We start from the raw sequence: 20,887 nt of genomic DNA, 5'->3' as shown, positions 1-20,887 counted from the left end.
TACCCCTTGCATTGGTTACTGCAATTTCAAGTTAGAAGACGCAGACATGCATTATCAATTCTAGAATTTCAACTTATGCAATTGCAGCTCCCATTGCTGCATTTCTTTCTTATTCAGCATTATCGCATCATTCTCAAGAAGTACACCTTTGGCAGCACAAAAACTTTTAATTGATGTAAATGTGGAAAGTCTTAGGAATTTCCTAGCTCAGTTGGTAAAAGGTGCAGGCGGATAACGTAATGCAGAGATACCATGGTCCTCCTAGGCATTCTCGATTATTGTTTTAAAAAATGTGGACAGTTCCAACCAGATAAATGTAAAATGAGAGCGGACAAAACACTTACATTTGGTTATCTATCAAAGAAAGTGACTACACTTTAAATTATCAATTTCTTTATTATTCTGCGAGTGGGTATATTTGTACTGTAGTGGTGAATTAGTAATCCTAGATTGCCAGGACAAGTTCTCAAAATTTTATATACTACAGCGCTGCTTGGAAAGTGGATTTCAGGATCTAAATCCTTAGGATTCAATACAGATTTGAATAAAATTCTGAAAATTCTATTAGCAATCTCTCAATTCCAAACGGGTCCTACGAGGTTAATGAACCATTCTAAGTGTTACACCTTGCTACTAAAACATATGCTCCTACTGGGCTTTTGGCAAGAAATGATTATTTAGAATATTGTAAGATGACTTAGTATACTATGGCTAGTAAGATGCTTAAAGTATTTCAACCAGAATTTTATGTGAATTTGAGCTAATTAAATTGATAGTAGCTTAAACAGCTGTCAACAAATTTCGATAATATGTTGATTAAGTTTTGAAGATGCCTTTTGATACTAGCACAACATTTCATTTAAACAACTTGACGCACTCCGCGTACAGCAATTCTATGAAGCCGTGTCGCTTTCAGTAAGTAAAATATACCGTTTGTACATTATTTTTGTTGCGAGATTTGTTGAGACTTTGCATTCTAAGTTGTGGTTGAGGTTGGTAGCTGGTGGTGACAGTGAGTGATGCTACAGCAGCACAAGGTGGGACCAGGCCACCTAGGTGCCGGGCAACCCCCGGTTGGTTCCTCCAAAGGTGTAATGCTTGTGTTAACCTCTAACCAAACGTTGACAGTATGGCACACTGGCCATTAGGTATGGAAGCGAATCTTACAAATGTCTCTTGAGAATTGAAAAGAGAAACCGTTTATTTATTACAAGAAGGGCGGGCGCGCGCATATGCCACTACATACACCACATTTTTGCCATAAGCAAATACATTTCATATTACGTGTAGAGAGCTAAGACATAAATTACCATAGACGACACATCTCATATTGCAAGACATGTATTATCATGGATAAACACTAAACACGCACCTGAATAGATGGCCACTAGAATTTAAACCTAGTGGACGGAGTATAGTCCCACATCGACTCTACAAGCTCGCCACATGGTGAGCTGCCTGCTCATGTACGTATGTTAAGTGGCCATGACAATTTTTCTTGTACTCAATCAACTTACCTTACATCAAGAGAAATAGCTCCATAACCATCCTTGTTTCCCATTAAGTTGATTCATCATATCTTACATGCTCAAAAGCCAAACACAGCAACAAGGAGAGGGAATCCATTACTGGAAATATACCTACCATGTGATGTGAACGGAGATCAATGGTACAAACGGGAAAATGGAAGGGTTCATGATATTGCTGTAATCCTACAACCCAAAACCGTTAAATCTCCAAACAGCTCCATGGTAGTACTGACTCAAGCCATCCATGTTACAAGTATCCATCCATGGCTCAACCAAAAAGAAAAGAGAAAAAAAAAACACATATAATACTATACAACCAAGACCCAGGTAACCCACCGCCGATACTGTAATGTACTTAGCCATAATCACACCCTGCATTTGCACATTCTTTCAATCCTAGCATCCCACGAGACAAATCAATAGTCAAAAGATGGCATCTTTTTCTTTCTCCGGAGAACTGCCAGAACGAAGCTAGCTAGACTGGTATCACATCCATGTCGGATGTATCGCATCTCAGGACCAGGCCGTCAAGGCTGGTTGGAAGGATGCACTTGGCCCACTGACAGCCAGTGGAGATGGGTTCAGCTGGAGCAACAATCCTCAGCACGTTGTCGTTCCTTTGAACAACACCCATAACACTCACAGTGCTTCCCTCCCTAATGTATCTGCAGCATAAACGGCCATGTCAAATGTAACGGATAGCCATCACTTAGTAAGCTGTGACTGGGATGCAAATGACGAGAAAAGAGTACCCTTCTTTTAGGCGCATGATCCGATCGTCGCTCGAGAGGTTCTTTCCTCGTAGCCACCTCAGGAATTCAGGTGACATGTCCTTGTTGTCAGGGTTTATGTCAATGACAACAGACTCATCGACATATGGGGTTACACGTGCACCAGATCCTGCTCTGACCAATGCTCGCAGTCCTGATTGGAAATCAGAGATATAGAAATCTACTGCATGCCGCTGCCATTGTTGCATGGAAAAAGAAATTCATGAGAAAGGATTGAGGTGATAAAGTTGCAAGAGTCGGCCATTCTTCAATGAAATCCTTATAATATCTCATAATTATAGGTCATTCGCCCAACTGTGAGATCCCCATCTTCTTGATAATCAAATTTCAAGTTAAAAGTGAACTCACCTCCATTGACCTGAGTCCCCAAGTAAAACGGCGATGCTGAGAGTTAGCAGCTTTCGAATCCCAACCCCTATACTCATACAAGCAAGTTGAAGTGTAAACACATCTCTGAATCCTTTGGAATGAGGACTCAAGGGGGACATTTCCACAAGTAACAACCTGCAAAGTTCAATGTGCTAAGTGAGGACTGGCTGTTACTCATTAAAAAAGAAGTGCTACTGCTTCAAGCCACTCTAAGTTTCTAATAATAACAACTAGAAAAATTACTGCATGGGAAAAAACATTACATAGTACAATGCTCCATCATTTACTAGTCCTTGTACAGGAAAACAATATGCTGGTTTGATAAAATTATCTGCCACTGATAGTCATCAAACCTGTAGGAGTAAAGTAGCTTTTCTGGTTTCTCTGTGATTAAATTATTTAAAAAAACTGAAAACCATCTAAAGCGTTATACCGATATATAAATTCTGTTAATACTGAAATAGATTGTGGCATTACAATACAGTTCACAGAGCATTTAAGAAGCATGGTGTGACAGAGCCAGCAAGAGATGCAATTGCAACAATAAATTTTCATACCCTGCACCCCAAAACTGATTTGAGAATAAATTATAGCATAAGCAAGCAGATATAGGATAACATCAAAATTGCATAGAAACAGTTTACTTTGAGGATAAATTATAACATAAGCAAGCAGATGCAGGATAACATCAAAATTGCACAGAAAACATGAGGATGAATAAGCAGAATAATTGACTAACATTCCAACAAGGTGATCAGTATTTTACATACCCCAGTAACCTTCACATACTCTCCATCTTTTGCGGTTCTAAGATCTGCATCAGGATAGCGACTGACAAACCCAGTCACACCTTTTGTTCCATAACACATGTTCCAGGTCACAAGTGCAGTAACAAAACCAAATATCACCACGACAACTATAAGCAAAATTGGATTATGAATAGCGCCGAGAATGAAGCTGCCTGCTACTAACCCAACCACAAAGAGTAATGCAACCAGCCAAAATATTGTGCTTGGAATGCTGCCCTTAATCGAGTAACCATCTTCCACATTGAGATTTGTGACAGCCTGGTTGTGTGCAAAAGAGGTGGCACGCATCTTCATTGGTGCACTAGAATCAAGAGGACCTGATACTTTTCGTGGAGCACCAGATGAATTCAACGGACCAGAGACGAGTAGCCCAGTTGCAGGAATAACAGGAGGCTGAGTGCCAGAGTTCTGGCGGGCCATCGGGGTCACTCCACCAGACTGGGGGCCAGACGACCTCTTTGTTGGTTCTCCATGCTTATTGAGCGGTCCAGAATTAGATTTTGTCCTTGAAGATCCTCCAGTGCCAGGAACTACTGATGAAATAGAACCAGAGTAGTTGGTGCGACTAACTGAGTTAGAAACTGGTCCAGAGTTGGAAGCAGCACCACCAAATGAAGTATTCCTTGAGGGTTGATTACCCAAAGGACCAGATTTTCGATGGATATCAAACATCTTTCCAAGCTCTCCGGATTTCTTAATGTCCCCACCAGTGTATGGCATAGCTGTGGAGCAAATGACTGGGGCCTTCTCCTTAGGTTGCTCGGGTCGGCCCGAGACATAAAGACCATTGCTTAGCTGGTGGGATGGAAACCGCGAACCCATGTTCTGAAACTGGTCCAACTATACCTTCAGAGTGATTGTGTTGCGTCCTTGATAGCCTTGCATCAGCACCTGAAATTGAAAACAAAAGAAACTAGGTCATGGCACTGATCCTAAAAAGAGATGTGCGCTACAGACTTAGCACATTATATCCAGATGGAACAGCTTTACAGCAAACAGCACGATTTTTTTTTTTGAGAACACAAATATCACTATGCATGCAAGGATTACCAAAGAACAAAGAAATCCTAGATGAATAATCATTTCACGGTGTTATACAAAGTAGTACAAGGTGCGAATCGGCTGATGGCATAACATGTCATCCTTTAACAAATATATTTTAGTTAACAGCTGGGGTTAGCAGTAACAAAGGTAACGTAAAGCTGGACCAGTGCAAATACTTCCAAAACATAGTGCCATAAATTAGGTAATAAATATTATAAAGTGGCTAAACAAAAATTAAGATTTCTTCCGAGGAACATTGCCATGTTTACAACATGTAAGCATCATATCCTAACAACAAAGAGCAAAAACTTAGCACTAATACTTTGAATGCAAGAAAATCAACGAGTATGTTGGTGACACCCGCTGCATTCGGCTGCTCGGGTTACAACAACCAGGTTAGCTAACCTTAACCTATCTGGCATTAGCTTAAACCAGCTTTTGTGCCTGGCAACTAACATTGTTAGCCAAATTACTGTCTGGCTAAATGAGATGGGGCTAACCAGGTTAGCAATAGAAAAGGTGGTGGGTTAGCCTAGCATAACCCTGGGACAGGAGGGATCTAAGGCATTGATTGGCTATCTTAACTTCGCTTAATCCACCAGTGTTTGGCAGGTCAAGCCCTTTCCCAATCATCAACACTGAATCAAACACAACCTTAAAGTCCAAAACAATGGTCCGAGTAATACCTCTTTTGAGTGCCAGCAACGGCGGCATTCTGTGAAAAATGCAATTTTGCAATAATGGAAGACTATATGTGACGATACAATAAATTCTTTTTAAGCTGTAGAATACGCATGAGCCATGAGAAAACTACACCCCTTGACCCAAAGCCTTACTTCCTTGGTACGAAAATATAGCCGAAATAGAAATATAGACTCAAGTTGACACAGCAAGCACTCAATGAGGAAAACCTTTTGCTTTCGCAGCACCGCTTCAGGTTTCACCAACGAGTATGGGACAAAGCACATCATTGCGATAAAGTAATCTCTAGTTCCCTCCAAAAGAAGCTAAGGAGTACAGACAAAAACCTCAAAACATGCAGAATTTATGGAAATGGCACCCTAGCAACCCTAACCACAGTCAAGAAGCTAAATATCCCGCGAAAAAAAAAACTGATAGTGACGGACATCAGTAGCACGATGTGCGTCCCACGTAAGAGCAAACTGTGCCTACCAAATTATTTCAACCACACAGGCAGTGGAATAAACAACAACTACGCCACCGACACCATTAGATCACGAGTATAGCTTAAAGCTTCAGCAAAGAACTTGACAGGTACATGCCAACATAATTTCAACAAGAAGCAACGCAGCACCAGATGTACAACCTACAACCCGAGTCCCAGGGACCCACTACCTCTTAAGAAAATTCTACCACTCACCAAAAGCTCGATTTATCTTATGCTTCAGCCTCGACCTGGAGCTAAAAATCTACGAACAAAGTAGCACACGCCATACACAGTCACTGAACTGAGAAGAACAAGCTTCAGTTCTGCCATGGGAGGAATCATACCACACAGCAATGCCACCATTCCAGATCCAGAAACCAGTGCCAGATCCAGGCACATCTCTCACAGACCAAGAACACCAAAATCCGTGCCAAGTCTGCATGAACCAACACTAGATCCAGCTCCCAAAAACCAGTTCCAAGAAAACCCTAACCCTCCACTGCAAAAACTCTCCAGGAAAAGCTGAGAAAGGAAGCTAACTGATTCTCTCACAGCAGAAAGCGAAGCGTCGGAAGAAACTGAAACACCCCAGTCAAAATTTCCAGCGAGAAAAGACCCATGTTTTGCGCAGATCCAGCGCCTGCAAGGGACAAATCCGTCAAGATCTCATCTCCCCCCAAATCTCACGCCACTCCACCGACATTGCAAAACCCTCGCACCACACCGCTGCCACCGCAGGGGGCAAGAATCAAGAACGCCTAGATCCCAAGAAACGCACCGAAACCGATCGAAACGAGACTATCTACGCTCCTTTTCCGCACCAAGAAAAATCAAGAACTGGCCCCCGGATCCCGGCAGCCGCACTTTCAAACCCAGGTGCTCGACCGGACGGGCAAACTTCACCGCGGAACCAGGGCCCCGGCCCAGATCCCAGCAGCCGAAGCAATGGCGGTGCATCACATCAAGAACACCAAGAAGCAGTGGAAGTTCCCGGCTCACCTGAGGAAAGAGGCAGCCGACGATGCTATCCCCTTGCTCCTTCCCCCCGCGAGATTTTTCTCCGCGAGTGGTGGGTTTGGGGCCTTCGGGCTGCGGGATGGCAGAATGGGGTAGGGAAGTGTGAGAGGGAGATAGAGAGAGAAGGGAGGGCGCTCCCACACGCAGGCACACAACAAACAGACAGAGCGACAGAGAGTGTAGAGAGAGAGTGTGTATGTTGGAGTACTTTAGCCTCTCTCTCACCATAAACAATGATAAATCTGATACAGTAGGAGAGAGAGGGGGCCGAAGACAGGAGGCAGACCTACTTCACCATAGCCACTTTCTCTCTCTAGCACACCATAGTCAGTTTCTCTCTCTAGCACCGCACATACTGTAGTCACTTTCTCTCTCTAGCACACCATAGTCACTTTCTCTCTCGTGTTTGTCAGATAATATGCTGATTCCATTACTATTATAGTCCTACAACGGTTCACTGCCCGCTGATCCTGTGATTGATCCAAATTATTTACTATTTATACTCCTAAGTTTTTAGCCTTTTCCATTATCTGTACCCGAAATGAGGGGAACAGATAGATGAAAGGAAAGTAATGATAAATTTCCTCGATCGGCTTTGCTGAATTATGTTCCTGAAATGAATCTCAAAGAAATATCTTTCTATTGTACCGTAGATGTGTGTACCACATAACACACTATTTGCCAGTAACGCATTTACGTAACGGTAAAAAATAACGCATTTACGTAATGGTCGTGTCATTTATTGGCAATTAACATGCTGATGAGTAACTGGAGCACTAGAATGTCACATGTTGCTAGCTATACTAGTGGATAATGATTCATGTGACACTTCTATACTATTATTTCTTACTTTTGTTTAAAATAGACATTTTCTTAGAATATGTATAGTTAATTTTTTAAAAAATAATCATTAATATACATAAAACTATTAAAATTTAATATATTAAAATAATAGTAATAAATTTATTATGAAAATTATTTTAACATCATCTAATTTTTATCAACTTTTACTTAGAGATAGTTGTTAAAAATAATAATCAAATGTATTTGTTGGAGACAATAACAATATCCTACACTATAAGTTAAAAAGAATGAAGATAGTAGCTTACTGCCTACGTCATATTATCCCTATATGCAATGTTGAGATACATGCATCGCTAGCTGCTCTATGTTCTTTTTGGTGATTCGTGCAACGTTTGTCGACATAAAACATATTATGTACATTATTACCGCTACAACCATAAGGCATTGGTGTCCTATATGGATCTATTCCATCAACTTATTTTGGTTTAGGCCACAAATTAATGGAAGCCCTACGTACAATATGGCTAGGCAAGATATTAACAGGGTTATATAATCTAAAAATGCTAGACAATGATCCACAACAGTATGATATTTTTGCCTAAATGCACATTTCCTCACTTGCATGCCTATGCTTTTATATTTCTCCCACTAGCAACTTTGGGTGATTTTCACTCCAAATTTACATCTTGAGATGTGATAAAAAAAAAAAGATGTAGTCTGATGACTTAGTTGGTCTCAAGAATTTCTTTCCCTTCAACAAATGTTATTGTCATAATACCACCTCTGGAGTTTGATGCATCGATGCACATAGTGCATCTTTTGCTAGGAATGAGAAAAACAAAGAGTGGAAACCAAAGAAATGATAACTTCCTTAAATTTGTTTTCTAAAAGAACTCTCAAAGGAAAACTTTTATTCTTCTTATCACATATGTGTGTTTTGACCTATCATGTTGTTACATTGTTTATGAGCAAAACATCCACTACAACAAAAATAGTCATCCGTGCCGTCCCATTAGTACCAATTATGATAGAACCGGTACTGACGAAGTATCAATGCTGGTTCATAACTTTTTGCGCTCGATCAAACGATCGAGCTAGGTTGAACCGACACTAATACTCAGTATCAGTACTGGCTCTTGGAATAAACTGTCACTGATACTTTAATACCAACTGGTAGTCATGAGCCGACATTGATAATGAGTATTAGTGTTGGTTCGTATTATAGGCCATCACTAATAAGTATACTATATATAAAAGGCATCTTCCTCTCCCTAAGCTTCCTCGGCGTCAGCCACCCTTTTTCACCCATCTTTGAAGGTATATTATACTATGTGAATATACTCTAGTTAATTTTCACTTTCTCCATACTTCACTAAAGCTCGAGTTTGAGCATTGAGATTTCAAAACAATAATTCATTTCTTGAGCGGTTATATGATAGTTATAGATGTAATTCGTATCTACTAAGAATATACCTTAATTTCTATTAAGTAAAAAAGCTCTAATTACCTAATATATAATAAATTACAAACCTAAATATACAATAAATTAATTCCTGCAAAAAATAATGATCAAGTACTACACAAATTATAGGTCTAATATAAACCCTAATATAAAATAAATTACAGACCTAGATATACAACAAAATATTTTGTCAAAAAAAGAAAAATAATATCAGTGCTGGTTCTAGAAAAAACCAACACTGATAGTTGCACACCGGTACTGATAGTCTAACTATCAGTGCCGGTTGGGTTATACAACCAGCACTAATTCTAGTATCAGTGCCGGTTATAGACTATAGCTGGCACTGATACTATATCCCTATATAAGCAGGACTTAGCCGCAGCCTCTCCATTCCTCCCTTGCGCTGCCTCCCCGCCGTCCTCATCCTCATCGTTGTCCCCGGAGCCGACGTCACCTCCCCGTTGTCCTCATTCCCATCGCTTCGATTCAGTAAAAAAAATGTAATTACTTTGTTGTGTAATCAAATGGTAATTTGGTAGTGAAAGGAACTAATGATCTTTACATAACATTAGTTCAGTGGTGCCCTTGGTTTGTTGAAGAACAAAAGCGAGCATTTTGGTTTGTTGAAGAATGAATATATTGTTGTGGGCTCAGTGTTTGTTACTTTGGTTGAACTATGTTGGAAAGTTAGTCATGGCTGTGTTATTAAGATGAGCTGGTGAATTATTAGTTTTTTTATGTCTATTTCTCCTTCAATTTATTTGTTGCTTCATTTCCGTGCTGATTACTTAAGTTGAACTGTGCTAGATGTAGGAACATATACTGTCTATTTTATCTGTAGCATGGATATCTTGAAGTTTGGTGAAACCTTAGAAATGTTGTTAGGAGTTTTAGCCATATTCCACTTCAAAAATTGATATATTATAATATGTAACTCCAAAACAACTCTCCAGGATAATGCCACCTCAAAACATATAACATACTTCATTAGCACTTCATTAGTCCCTCCTCGATGAGGCCATGGTCGAGGGCCGCCAACAGCCCGTGCCTCAGGTTTACATATGCCTTATTGTAGATGCCGCGTGGATCTAGCAGGTATCATGGATGCATCTGAAGTAGCGTCTACATCCTGCCGCGTGATCCCCCCTGCATCCTCCCGGCATATTCCTCTACGAACTCGACGCCTCACCCTCCCCAGCGGCCTCAGGGATGATCAAAATTGTATACCTTGCATCTATTTTAGTTGAACAACTGATAATTAAAAAAAAATGTGTAGTTGTTAAAGATATGCATGTATTGATGTAGGTGATTCCTCCTCTAGTTTGGTTAAATGGAATGATTGCTCACATAGAGGGTTGTACACAACCTGTTGTGACTACCACTATAGGTGATAGTGGCACAAGAAAGATATCAATTAGTTTTCAGATATCGGTAAATGAAGAATCTATCAATGTTGTTGTCTTTGGCATCTAATCACCTGAGATCCATGTGGCTCAAAAAAAACACACGATGGCAACAGTTTTGCAAGAGATTGAGGATCAAGTTGGGTATATTGTACCTGACTATAGCTATTTCAAATTGAGAACACTTGAGTAGGATGTGGATGATGTTGCTTTAATGACTATCAGTCTGTCGCAGTTACATGTATTTGACACAGTTGGTGCTATGAATTTTAGTCTATAATATTGTTTCATATATTATCAAAATTTTCCTTCATATTCATTCTCTTTGCATGTAAGATTTTTATTGGAACAACATGATGCATTTGGATGTTAGCTTGGATTCACTCTTAAGTTATGTCATGGAGCGACTGGGTTTCACAATGATTTACTCAAAAGTCAAGAGAGTTCATGAAGGTAGGTATCAGGCTTATGTGAAGTTCTATGGAGGAGGTTTCGTTGTTTATGGAACTGTGATGAATTTGCCATTTCTTGCTCGAGATAGTGCGCTCGTTTATGCTTTACGCCATTTGGAAGAAATATATGGAGTTGATATCATAGATATCAACTATGAAGACTATATGATTTGACGTGCACTGTAGAATAAGGAATGAGTGTATTTGCAATGTGTTTAACCTATGATGTGAACTATGATAATATTTATGTGTGGATGCTGATAAACTCATGATTATGTGTGGATGTGGATGAACTATTCGTGATCCATGTGTATATATCTTCGTGTGATGAATGCATACGTATATCTGAATACAAATTTGAAATCGAATTTTGAATACTATATTATTGAATTCATAATTTATTTGTGTCTATAAAAGTATCAGTGTCAGCTTGTTATATTAGGCGACACTGATACTTAGACTATCAGTGCCGGTTTGTTCTTATAAACCGGCACTGATAGCCTAAGCATCAGTGCCAGTTCTTTGTTATGAACTGTCACTGATATTTATTGTTAGTGCCGGTTCAAAAATTGTTATTGGTAACGTTTTTGAGCCAGCATTGATGACTATTTTTGTATTAGAAATTTAAGTAATGGCTATGTCATTCTAGTAAGTAATCGACGCATTAATATTATATGCTATTGCTTATACTAACATATCATGTTTCATTCATGACAAGTCTATATATGCTACTACCTATATACCAGTACCTTATTGCCTACATCTAGGATATGTTTGTCTCTACGCGTAACTTTCAGATACATCAATCCCTAATTCCAACCCTAGTTTTTTAGGGGATTGGTTTTTTTTTGTGTGTAAATACCATTGTATTGCGCCTATTATTTCCCTCACTAACATGCGATGATTTTAATGTTTTATATAGATAGAAAACCAATTCAATCACTTTACCTAAGTAAAATAGTAGAATCTCTTCATATAAGAGGTACACAAGATACTGGTGAGGTTTATACCAAAAGGCCCTGATCAACCCACGGCTCTATGATAGATGTATTTGTCCAAATGCACATTTCTCACTCGCATGTCTTCATATTCGTATCAATTGTTCCCACATGCAACTTCAAGTAAAAATTAGTGATGACGAATTGTTAGAGCAGTTGGCCTGAAGATTTACCTTGCATTGTGATCACCCGTACAATTGTTAGAAGGATTCTTAGAGCAGTTGGCCTGAAGAATTTCTCTTCATTGACCAACTCTTACTATTGTAATATATATACCACCTCGAGTTTGATAAAAAAAAAGCTTTAGGGTTAGTACACTTGTTTAAAACAAAAATACTCAAATAATTCCTCATACGGTGCTCAAGCTTGTAAATGCTATTAATGGTGCTTTAGTATACTAAAGTACAGTTTGTTTGTTCTAATTGGAGGACATCAATTTGTGAGCATAGGTGTTGTATTTGGCTTGAAGCAAAAGTAGGATATGGAGGCAAATGTTGGGTGCCCACTCTTTAATTACTCGACTAGCTTGGTCCAAACACAAATATCATAACGTTAACAAGTAGGTGAGATGTCCCAAAAAGAAAGACAACCAGACAGTATAAAATATTACTCCTTCCGGTTTTAAATATATGACCCTTTGACCAAAATTCGGTCAAACTTTTAAAATTTTGGCAGTCAATAGTTTCTTAAATATTTATTTTAGAAACCTAAAAATATAATATTATAAAAATATTTTTTAAGACAAATCTATACGTGTGATTTTTATGTTTCCAAAGTGAATATTTTAGAAGCTACTGACGATCAAAGTTTTTAAAGTTTGACCAGATTTTGATCAAAACATCGTATATTTAAAGCCTGAGGAAGTATTAGTGATGTCCTCTCATCTGTACTAAAAGTGCACATATATATATACATATATACATATATATATATATACATATGCATATATATATACATATCAAGGTCCATGTTGGATTTTGAAAGCATAACTGCCGGGCAAAATTTTACGTGTAATAATTAATAATTTGTTTTGAGTTCAATGTTCTTAATCTAAAGTTGAGTCAAAAACGAAATCTAAGGGCCATGTCATTTCAAATTTGTTCTGCCGTCAGACCAAATTCATATTTGAAGTTTGAAGTAAAAAAAATTCCATGATAAACTTCTAAATAATTATTCTTTAGAGACCAGCTCCACTAAATCCACAAACTTCTATAATTTTATCATTTCGAGCTTAGACTCCACCACAACCTTTGCCATTTAAGTTAAAAGTCAAACACAATTCTACATAATAAGATTAAAATTATGTTTATTTTATAATACTATAATGGGCGCCATCTGCATATAGCTATTATATATATGCATGAGGTGCATGAATGAACCAAGTACCTTAAAAAAGATTGATGTAAGCTCCTAGCTAGTTAATACCACTGGAAGATTGTGGGGACCATATATACATTTGTTCAAATCACAAAGTTGGACAACAATATGCAACTACTATGACCCATATACTTTTCTAACAACAAAGCTAAACAAATCTCAAGCTCATGTTCTCATTCTGTCAGACATATCTACACTTTTTTTTCCTTCGAAACACCATTCACTTGGCCATATTATATGTAATGCCCACCGGCAAATCAAGAAGGTATAGGAGGTCCAAGCTGCCATTAGGTCAGGGTTCTTGAGCTCACATGGCTTTAGGTGTGGGGCCACCCTCCCTCATGCCTTTGGTTGGAGCCACCTAATTTGGCATCAACTTACGCCAGCACCAACAAACTAGACATATCCTCTCAAAGATGCACAGGATATGCATGTATTCCCAAGAAAAGAAGAAAAAGAAAGAAGGAACAATCTTGAGTGTTAAGAAAGAACAATAAGATCTTTGGACTTTGGCTCTGGCTTCTTGATTTGGAATATCAAAGATTGCAAGCCATGGTCTGAATCATGAGAGTTGCGGGCTTGGTGAAAGGCCGCTAGCGAGCGATGTCAGATGATGATCACTCGCTAGCAGGATCCGGATTTTCCTTGACGGCTTAATGAGCTCTTTTGTTTCTTTAAGTACACGGCACATGGTGAATTAGTGGGGCTTGGTGCACTCAGGACGGTACTAAGTACACTTTATGCGTTGCAAGCATTGTGCATTGTTTTCTTCTCCTCTCTTTTACTTTCCTGGAAATGGATCGAGTTGTGTTGCAAGAAGGGAGCAGCATCTGACATGTATATGGTGTACTAACTCCATTTATTCTGGTAATTCGAAACTAGGGATTTCTATTCTCTGCTCCTAGCTAGCTGGATGAATGGAATTGGCAAGTGACGGGATGTCACAGACGTTTTGCTAAAACTGTCTATGATTAATATATCATATACGGTTTTTCTCGAAAATCACATGTAATATTTGAGAAATTAAAAACTGTTTGCGATGTCTAGTTTATCATAGATGGTTTTTTTTAAAAATCGTCTGCAATATCTTCACTAATCATAATCGGTTTTTGTTAATAATTGTCTGTAATATTATCACAGATGATTTTTATTAAATGCAATCTGCAATATCTCTAGGTTTCACATATCATTTTTAACAATAAAGCGTTTGTAATATTGTAACATACGATTTTTGTTAAAAGCCGTCTGCAATATCTTTATAAACCACAAACAACTTTTAACAAAAGGAAACTGTTCATATTGCCTCCCTCAATTATTGCCTGAGTCTGTTTTTTTCCAATCGAACCGCAAAACTAGATATCTCACCTCCTCCAACTATTCAAACTGGTACAATTTACTTCCTTAGCTGGTTTTGATAGTAGCTTCGTCCTACGTGGCTCACACACGACAGTGGGACCAGCATGTCTGATGAAATCTCATCATCTTGTTCCTCCCTCTTCTCTCTCCCCATCTTCTGCCCGTGCGTGCGCCTCAAAGAGAGGAGGAGACACCGGAGAGATAGGGCTCACCGAAGGAGAGAGAGACCGGAGGGGAGAGGTGCAACATCAGCGTCACGTAGGACAGGACCAATATCAAAATCAGCTAAGGAGGTAAATTGTACCAGTTTAAATAGTTGGAGGAGGTGGAATATCTGATTTTACATTTCAAGAGAAAAAACAGATACCAGTTATAATTGAGAGAGATAATATGAACTTTTACTTTAACAAAAACCGTCTATAACATTTAAGCCTACAACTCTTGGGCCCAAACAGGCCCAGCTCCCCCTTAACCCTACCGGCCACGTATATATCGATGCATCAGTGCCACCACAGCCTCGTCCAATATGCAATCACATGCCCCCTTCCTCCCGCACTGAGTCCTTTCCCTCTCTGGTGCGCTCTAACTCTGGCGAAAATCACCCTGGCTGCTCGTCCGAGCTCGACGAGGCGGCCAGATCTTTAGAGCTCTAGATCCAGTGGCGTTTCATTTCCTTCTTGTTTCCTACAAGCAAGGAGACGAGCTGCGGAAGATTTTTGAAGGTGTTCATGGAGGGGTGGCTATGGTGGCGAGAGCATCGTAACAGATCCTCTTTTCGCTGGTGATTAAGCACCAATAGACCAATCCTTCCTCTCTCTGCAGCTGCTCCAATTGTGTTTCTTGCTAAGTTCTTTTGCATGGACGGATGGTGTTGTAGCGTTATTTTTATTGCTCTCTCCCTCCTCTCTCCTGCTGCTTTAGTCCATGGATTCCTTTCTGAAATAGTTCTTGATTAGCTGCAGGATTGGTGGCCTTGTATCGGGCACAGGTGGTGGAGGCTGACGGCTTGCTGCAGAAGGACTTCATGGACCCATAGAAGCGTAGCCCGATCCTGGTGGCCAGTGGCGATTCCATTGTCCCTGCCGTCGTCAATACAGCGGGGCTTCTTCCTCAAGCAGCGGCGCTTGACCTCGTGCTACCCGGGCGCTAATGCGGCGGAAGAAGGTGGACTCCAAACGGGTGCACACTGGCCGCGGTCTCGTTGCCGGGTCATCAATATGTTGTTTAATTTGTGAATCATGGAATGCTTATGCTATATCATGAGGACAACCAGGAAGTATATTTGTTTATAGGAGAAAAGAGTCACACATACGATTTAAAAAAACTCTATCTATGACAATTAATACAAACGGATTTAAACAAAAACCATGTATGTCTCTTACTTCACAGATGGGTTTTAACAAATACCGTTTATGACTCTAACTACTCATAGATTGTTGGAACAAAAATCATATGTGATCCTTACTACACACAGATAGTTTTCTAGAAAATCCATCTGTGTGTTAGTCTATTACAGACGATTTTGAAACCGTATGCAACAAGGTTGATATCACAAACACTTTTGCAGAGACGGAACCTATAACCATTTATTATAAAGTTTAAAATTTATTTGTAATAACCTATTCCGAGGTAGTGTATCACATACGACTTTTCTCGTGATGACAAGGATATATAATTATTTATTATATATTCTATAAGTAAGTATAACTATAAGGTATATTAACTTTGTACGAGCCATTTACTCGTTTCAGTATGGTTTCGTAACCACCATGGAGTATATAAGGTATGTAGATAAATAATGGCTGGGTAATTGTACCTGATAGAGAAGTTGTCTCTATATTTTGCAGGTCTCTTCTAAATATTCAGAGGATCTATAGTACAAACAAAGTACACTTAGAAGAAGTCCGGGTAGCTGACACCCGCCGTACTTTGAGTATAAAAAGAAGGAAGGGGTACATCCAGAACAATGCCAACATAAGCCTACAAGCCTTTTAAGAGCAAATCAATTCGTGCCTTCAAGATCCATGAAGTCGTGAGACCCTAGATCAGGTCTAGTCAGATAAAAAACATATACTCATCGAAGATCCATGTCTAACAACCTCTTCATCTGACTAGGACTAGAACCAAGAACACAGAATGATTCACCTGTACTTTTAGAACTAGACACGTATACCCTATACTGTTGTAATATCCGTTCCTAAGATAATTAAGATAAAACATGATATAGAGTTATTATTCTTCAGAAGGTCCAAACCTATATAAATCCATATCTCTGATGTGATATTCTTTCTGCAACATACAGGTATCCCTTTTCACCTATAAATATATTGGCAGTCGTTTACAGATCATCGACATATGACGACTAGGATAATTGCCGATATCACTCTTTTTGCTCAAACATCTGTGATGACTCTTCAGAGCCATCTGGGATGACACATTTTGTAGCGGTGATACCATTTACGCCATCCCGGTATTTTCTTTGTGTCTCCTAGGAAGTACTCTTACATGATAGAGATGAAGGTGAACAAGAAACTGAGGTGCACATTTTTTTTCACGTGGAAATTGATTTTCCTGCTATATTGATCATTTACAATTAGTTTGAAAATTGGAACACGCGTGCCGTTTCAAGAAGTTGATATTGATTTTCCAGGTGAAACTCTAACGGAGCAATGGCTATAACAATAGTATGCGATGAAAGGACTAGAGTTACATGATCGATACTTTAGGTTCCACTTGGAACGAAGCTATGAATTCCGTAGGATTTTTAAAGGAAACAACTTATTAACATGGACATTTGTTAACAAAAAATCCCATGTTTCAAAACGAGTCCTAAAAGTTGCAGCACAAAATATGATCTTAGATAGTGGCGCTTTTAGTATTGTTACTGTATGAACAAGCCACGTAGGGCGGTTCAGAGTTCAGACTGGGTTAAAAACAACATATGCATGGATACAAACTTCTTCAACTGCAAACACACGCATCCTTGTGTTTATAGTAGTGTTATTACTGAATTGTTCGATCTCAGCCCGGCAAAACTGCTCAACCTGTTCTTGAACGGCCCTAATGTCCTGAGCTGTTTCGAGTACCTGTACTTCCCCTCCATCTAGACTGTCCCTGTGCACGTACACTGTAGTTTACCTGAGAAGATTGCTGCAACCTGAAGTCTGAACTTCGCTTCAGGACGAGCTCTCAAGATTATGCTTGAAACCCAATATGAAATGCCCTTACATCTGTTGAAGTGTAAACAAATAGAGACAATGAAACTCAATAGAGTAGAGTCATAATTTATTCATTTTTTTTTACATATATACAGGTGAAAGGGTCCCAACGGGTGGTTGTTCGACAACCGCCATGTGTGGTTTGGGTAGAGATGAGATCAACTGCAACACTCTCTATTGATCGATTCATCCTCGTATATTGATTAATAAATAATTCCTCTAAAAATCTCATGTGAAAAATATGAAAAGAAATAGATTGATTGTAATACGCCATTACAAAACTCATTGAAAACCCAGTGAGAAAAATCTTAGAAGAAAATAATACGGCATATATGCATGTATTGATGTTGACTCATTAAAAACCTTATATGAGAAAGCTAGAGAGTAAAATTCATAAAGGGGAAAAAGTGATATATATATATATATAATGTATATAGATAATATATATCTATTATGTGCCTAGACGCACTATAATTCACTGTTACGCCACTCGCAGTTACGATCTAAAAAATAGTATAATTGTGACTCATAAGATAGGTCAATTACTACAAACATATATGGTCGTAACTGGGTACCTTATCTAGTCGTAATTATGCACTTCTTTGTTATGTGATCGCAACTGGGTCACCTCTGCGCACACCCCTAGTTACGATAAAAAAATAGTATAGTTGCTATCGTAATTGACTTTTTTGTCACGTGATCGTAACTCAACTATCTGTGTTGTCGTAACTGACTATTTTCTTAGTCGTAACTGTGATCACAACTGGATCACCTCTGCACACACCCCAGTTACAATTCAAAAGGCAGTATAGTTGCTATCGTAACTGACTTTTTTGTCATGTGATCGTAACTCAACTATCTATGTTGTTGTAACTGACTATTTTCTTAGTCGTAACTGGGGGTGGCGCAGCAGTAAACTACAATACTTCTCGTAATTATACACCTTTTATGATGTGATCGTAACTCACCTATATGTGCCGTCGTAACTGGCTAGTTTCTTAGTCATAACTGGGGTGGTGCGAAGGTGGCTGCATCAATTGAGGGTGGCGCAACGTAGTTCACTGTTGCGCCTAGGCGCAGAATAGGCTCGCCGTATGCGCAGCGTATGCGCAATATGAGCACATGCACAGAATAGCAACTCACGAGTTGCAACTCACCGTATACTATTCACCATGTTGTAACTGCGATGTTCACCATGTTGTAACTATATGGACGTAACTCCTTTATAATTCTAAAACTTCATCAAAATATAGTCTTGATGGATCTTATTTTGTTAAGCATATTTTTTCTAACAATATGCATCAAATGGATCGAGAATCGGATATGTGGTTCTAGAGATATTGCATTTTAATGATTTGAATCAACAAAAGATTCTCCGCATGCAACGCTCTAGCGGGTGGATGATGGGTGACGTGGCACAAGCTGGTTGGCCGACTCATGTTGTTTGGTGAATGTTGGAGGCCGAGTTGTAACTGGTCTATGTAACAAGTTGTAACTCACAATTCTTCGGATTGTAACTGGCGGTTGCGAGATGTGCGCAACGCGAATGGTAGCTGCGCATAGGCGCATAGTAGCCTCACTGTATATATATATATATATATATATATATATATATATATATATATATATATATATATATATATATATATATATATATATATATATATATATCATAAACAAGTTATAATCTAGGAATTTAACTCCCCCTGAACTCCGCAATTATGGAAGTCTTTGCATGTCAATTCCATGGATACATTTCTATAATATTAAAGTGAGTAATGACTTAGTGAATAAATCTACTAGATTTTCATATGACTTTGTTTGCAAGATTTCTTGTGGTAATATGCTTTGTGATATTGCACTTTATATAACATGTATGCATTTAAGCAATACAAGCAGTACTATCTTAATACATAATTGTGGGATATTCAGATGAATCTATATCACATGATCCTAGAATATGATTAATCATTCTACAAAGCAATACACTAATGTGATGCTACATATAATGTAATTATTTCAGAATGATCAATAGAAGTAGCAACTAGAGTTTGCTTTTGATGACATCCACCATAAGGTTGTACTACCATGTAAGAAAATGGAACTAGTCAGACAATAAGCTAGCATTGGTACATCCTACCATGACAATGTCATAATATTCTAATGGAATAAATCAAGTTTGTTTGTACATTGGAGATATCTAAGGATATTCCATATGCCCATCATATGTCTTTTTGTTGGAGCTATGTTGTGTCTAGCTAATAACTCGGCTGCAAATGCAAAGTTAGATCTGAGGCAATTAGCAAGATATCCGAGTGCTCCAATCATACTAGTATATGGAACTTCAGGTTCAGATATTTTCTCATCATCACTTTTAGGTCTGAATCGATGTTTATCCACACCAAAGGATCGAATGATAATAGGTGATTTAGATAGGATTCCTGAGGGAATATGCCCAAATTATATACTTAAGCAAAAACTTAGTTTTATCCAAGTCTTTCATCTCAAACTCCGTCTTTAAATGATTATTTGCCTCTTCTATATCTTGTGTAGTGAGATGATACAAAATCCAATGAGAAATTGAGAAACCAAGTTGAATATATCTTAGTTTATATGTGATGAGTGATTGACAATGTTGTAATTTTGATTTATTGCTTTATGGATTGCATGAGCATATATATGTGTTGCAATTATGGTCATGGCTAACCAAAGTTGCAGACAAAAATTGAGTTGGCGTGTGTGTCATTGAGTTTAGGAAATTATACACACCAGATGATCTAGAGCTTAGGATTTTGTACACGCTGGAAGGTCTAGTATTCAGATGAGGTTCACGCCAGAGCTTTTTCATCCCAAAGGTAGAAATCGATGTACACACCGGATGGTCTGATGATGGGCAGCAATATACGCCAAAACATTTCTTGTAGAGAGATTGCAAGTCAACTCTGGTGGACTTGCAAAGCCTACGAGTGAATGGTCACTTTTAACATGATTCAGCTACTTGAATTTAAATGCACCAAAAATTCTTCAGGATTAGCTTATCAAGCTTCATGTTCCTATGTCACTTTCTCTTTTTGAGCTTTTATGTGATTA

At 38.7% G+C, this 20,887-nt stretch overlaps 1 protein-coding gene across 1 annotated transcript; it reads right to left on the bottom strand.

The window, feature by feature from the left end:
* Positions 1 to 1,670: 1,670 nt before the first annotated feature.
* Positions 1,671 to 6,978, bottom strand: LOC133895526 (uncharacterized membrane protein At1g16860-like). Its single transcript, XM_062335921.1, has 5 exons — positions 6,710 to 6,978; positions 3,460 to 4,389; positions 2,669 to 2,824; positions 2,282 to 2,493; positions 1,671 to 2,194 (listed from the first exon to the last, which is right to left on the bottom strand). The coding sequence occupies exons 2-5, from the start codon at positions 4,318 to 4,320 to the stop codon at positions 2,005 to 2,007; spliced, it is 1,419 nt and encodes a 472-aa protein (XP_062191905.1). The 5' UTR covers positions 4,321 to 4,389; positions 6,710 to 6,978; the 3' UTR covers positions 1,671 to 2,004.
* Between the last annotated feature and the right edge of the window lie 13,909 nt (positions 6,979 to 20,887).

This window comes from Phragmites australis, chromosome 16 (assembly GCF_958298935.1).
Source record: "Phragmites australis chromosome 16, lpPhrAust1.1, whole genome shotgun sequence".
In the NCBI taxonomy this organism is placed as follows: domain Eukaryota; kingdom Viridiplantae; phylum Streptophyta; class Magnoliopsida; order Poales; family Poaceae; genus Phragmites; species Phragmites australis.
The sequence above is the reverse complement of the archived record's forward strand: the minus strand, read 5'-3'. Positions and strand labels throughout refer to the sequence as shown.

What these genes read in the sequence shown, in the direction of transcription:
- LOC133895526 (XM_062335921.1), bottom strand. Translation starts at nt 4,320, where the DNA reads ATGGGTTCGCGGTTTCCATCCCACCAGCTAAGCAATGGTCTTTATGTC. An exon ending in AGTATGTGAAGGTTACTGGG is followed by an intron (nt 2,825 to 3,459) that starts GTATGTAAAATA and finishes TGAACTTTGCAG; the next exon opens with GTTGTTACTTGTGGAAATGT. An exon ending in GGGGACTCAGGTCAATGGAG is followed by an intron (nt 2,494 to 2,668) that starts GTGAGTTCACTT and finishes CAACAATGGCAG; the next exon opens with CGGCATGCAGTAGATTTCTA.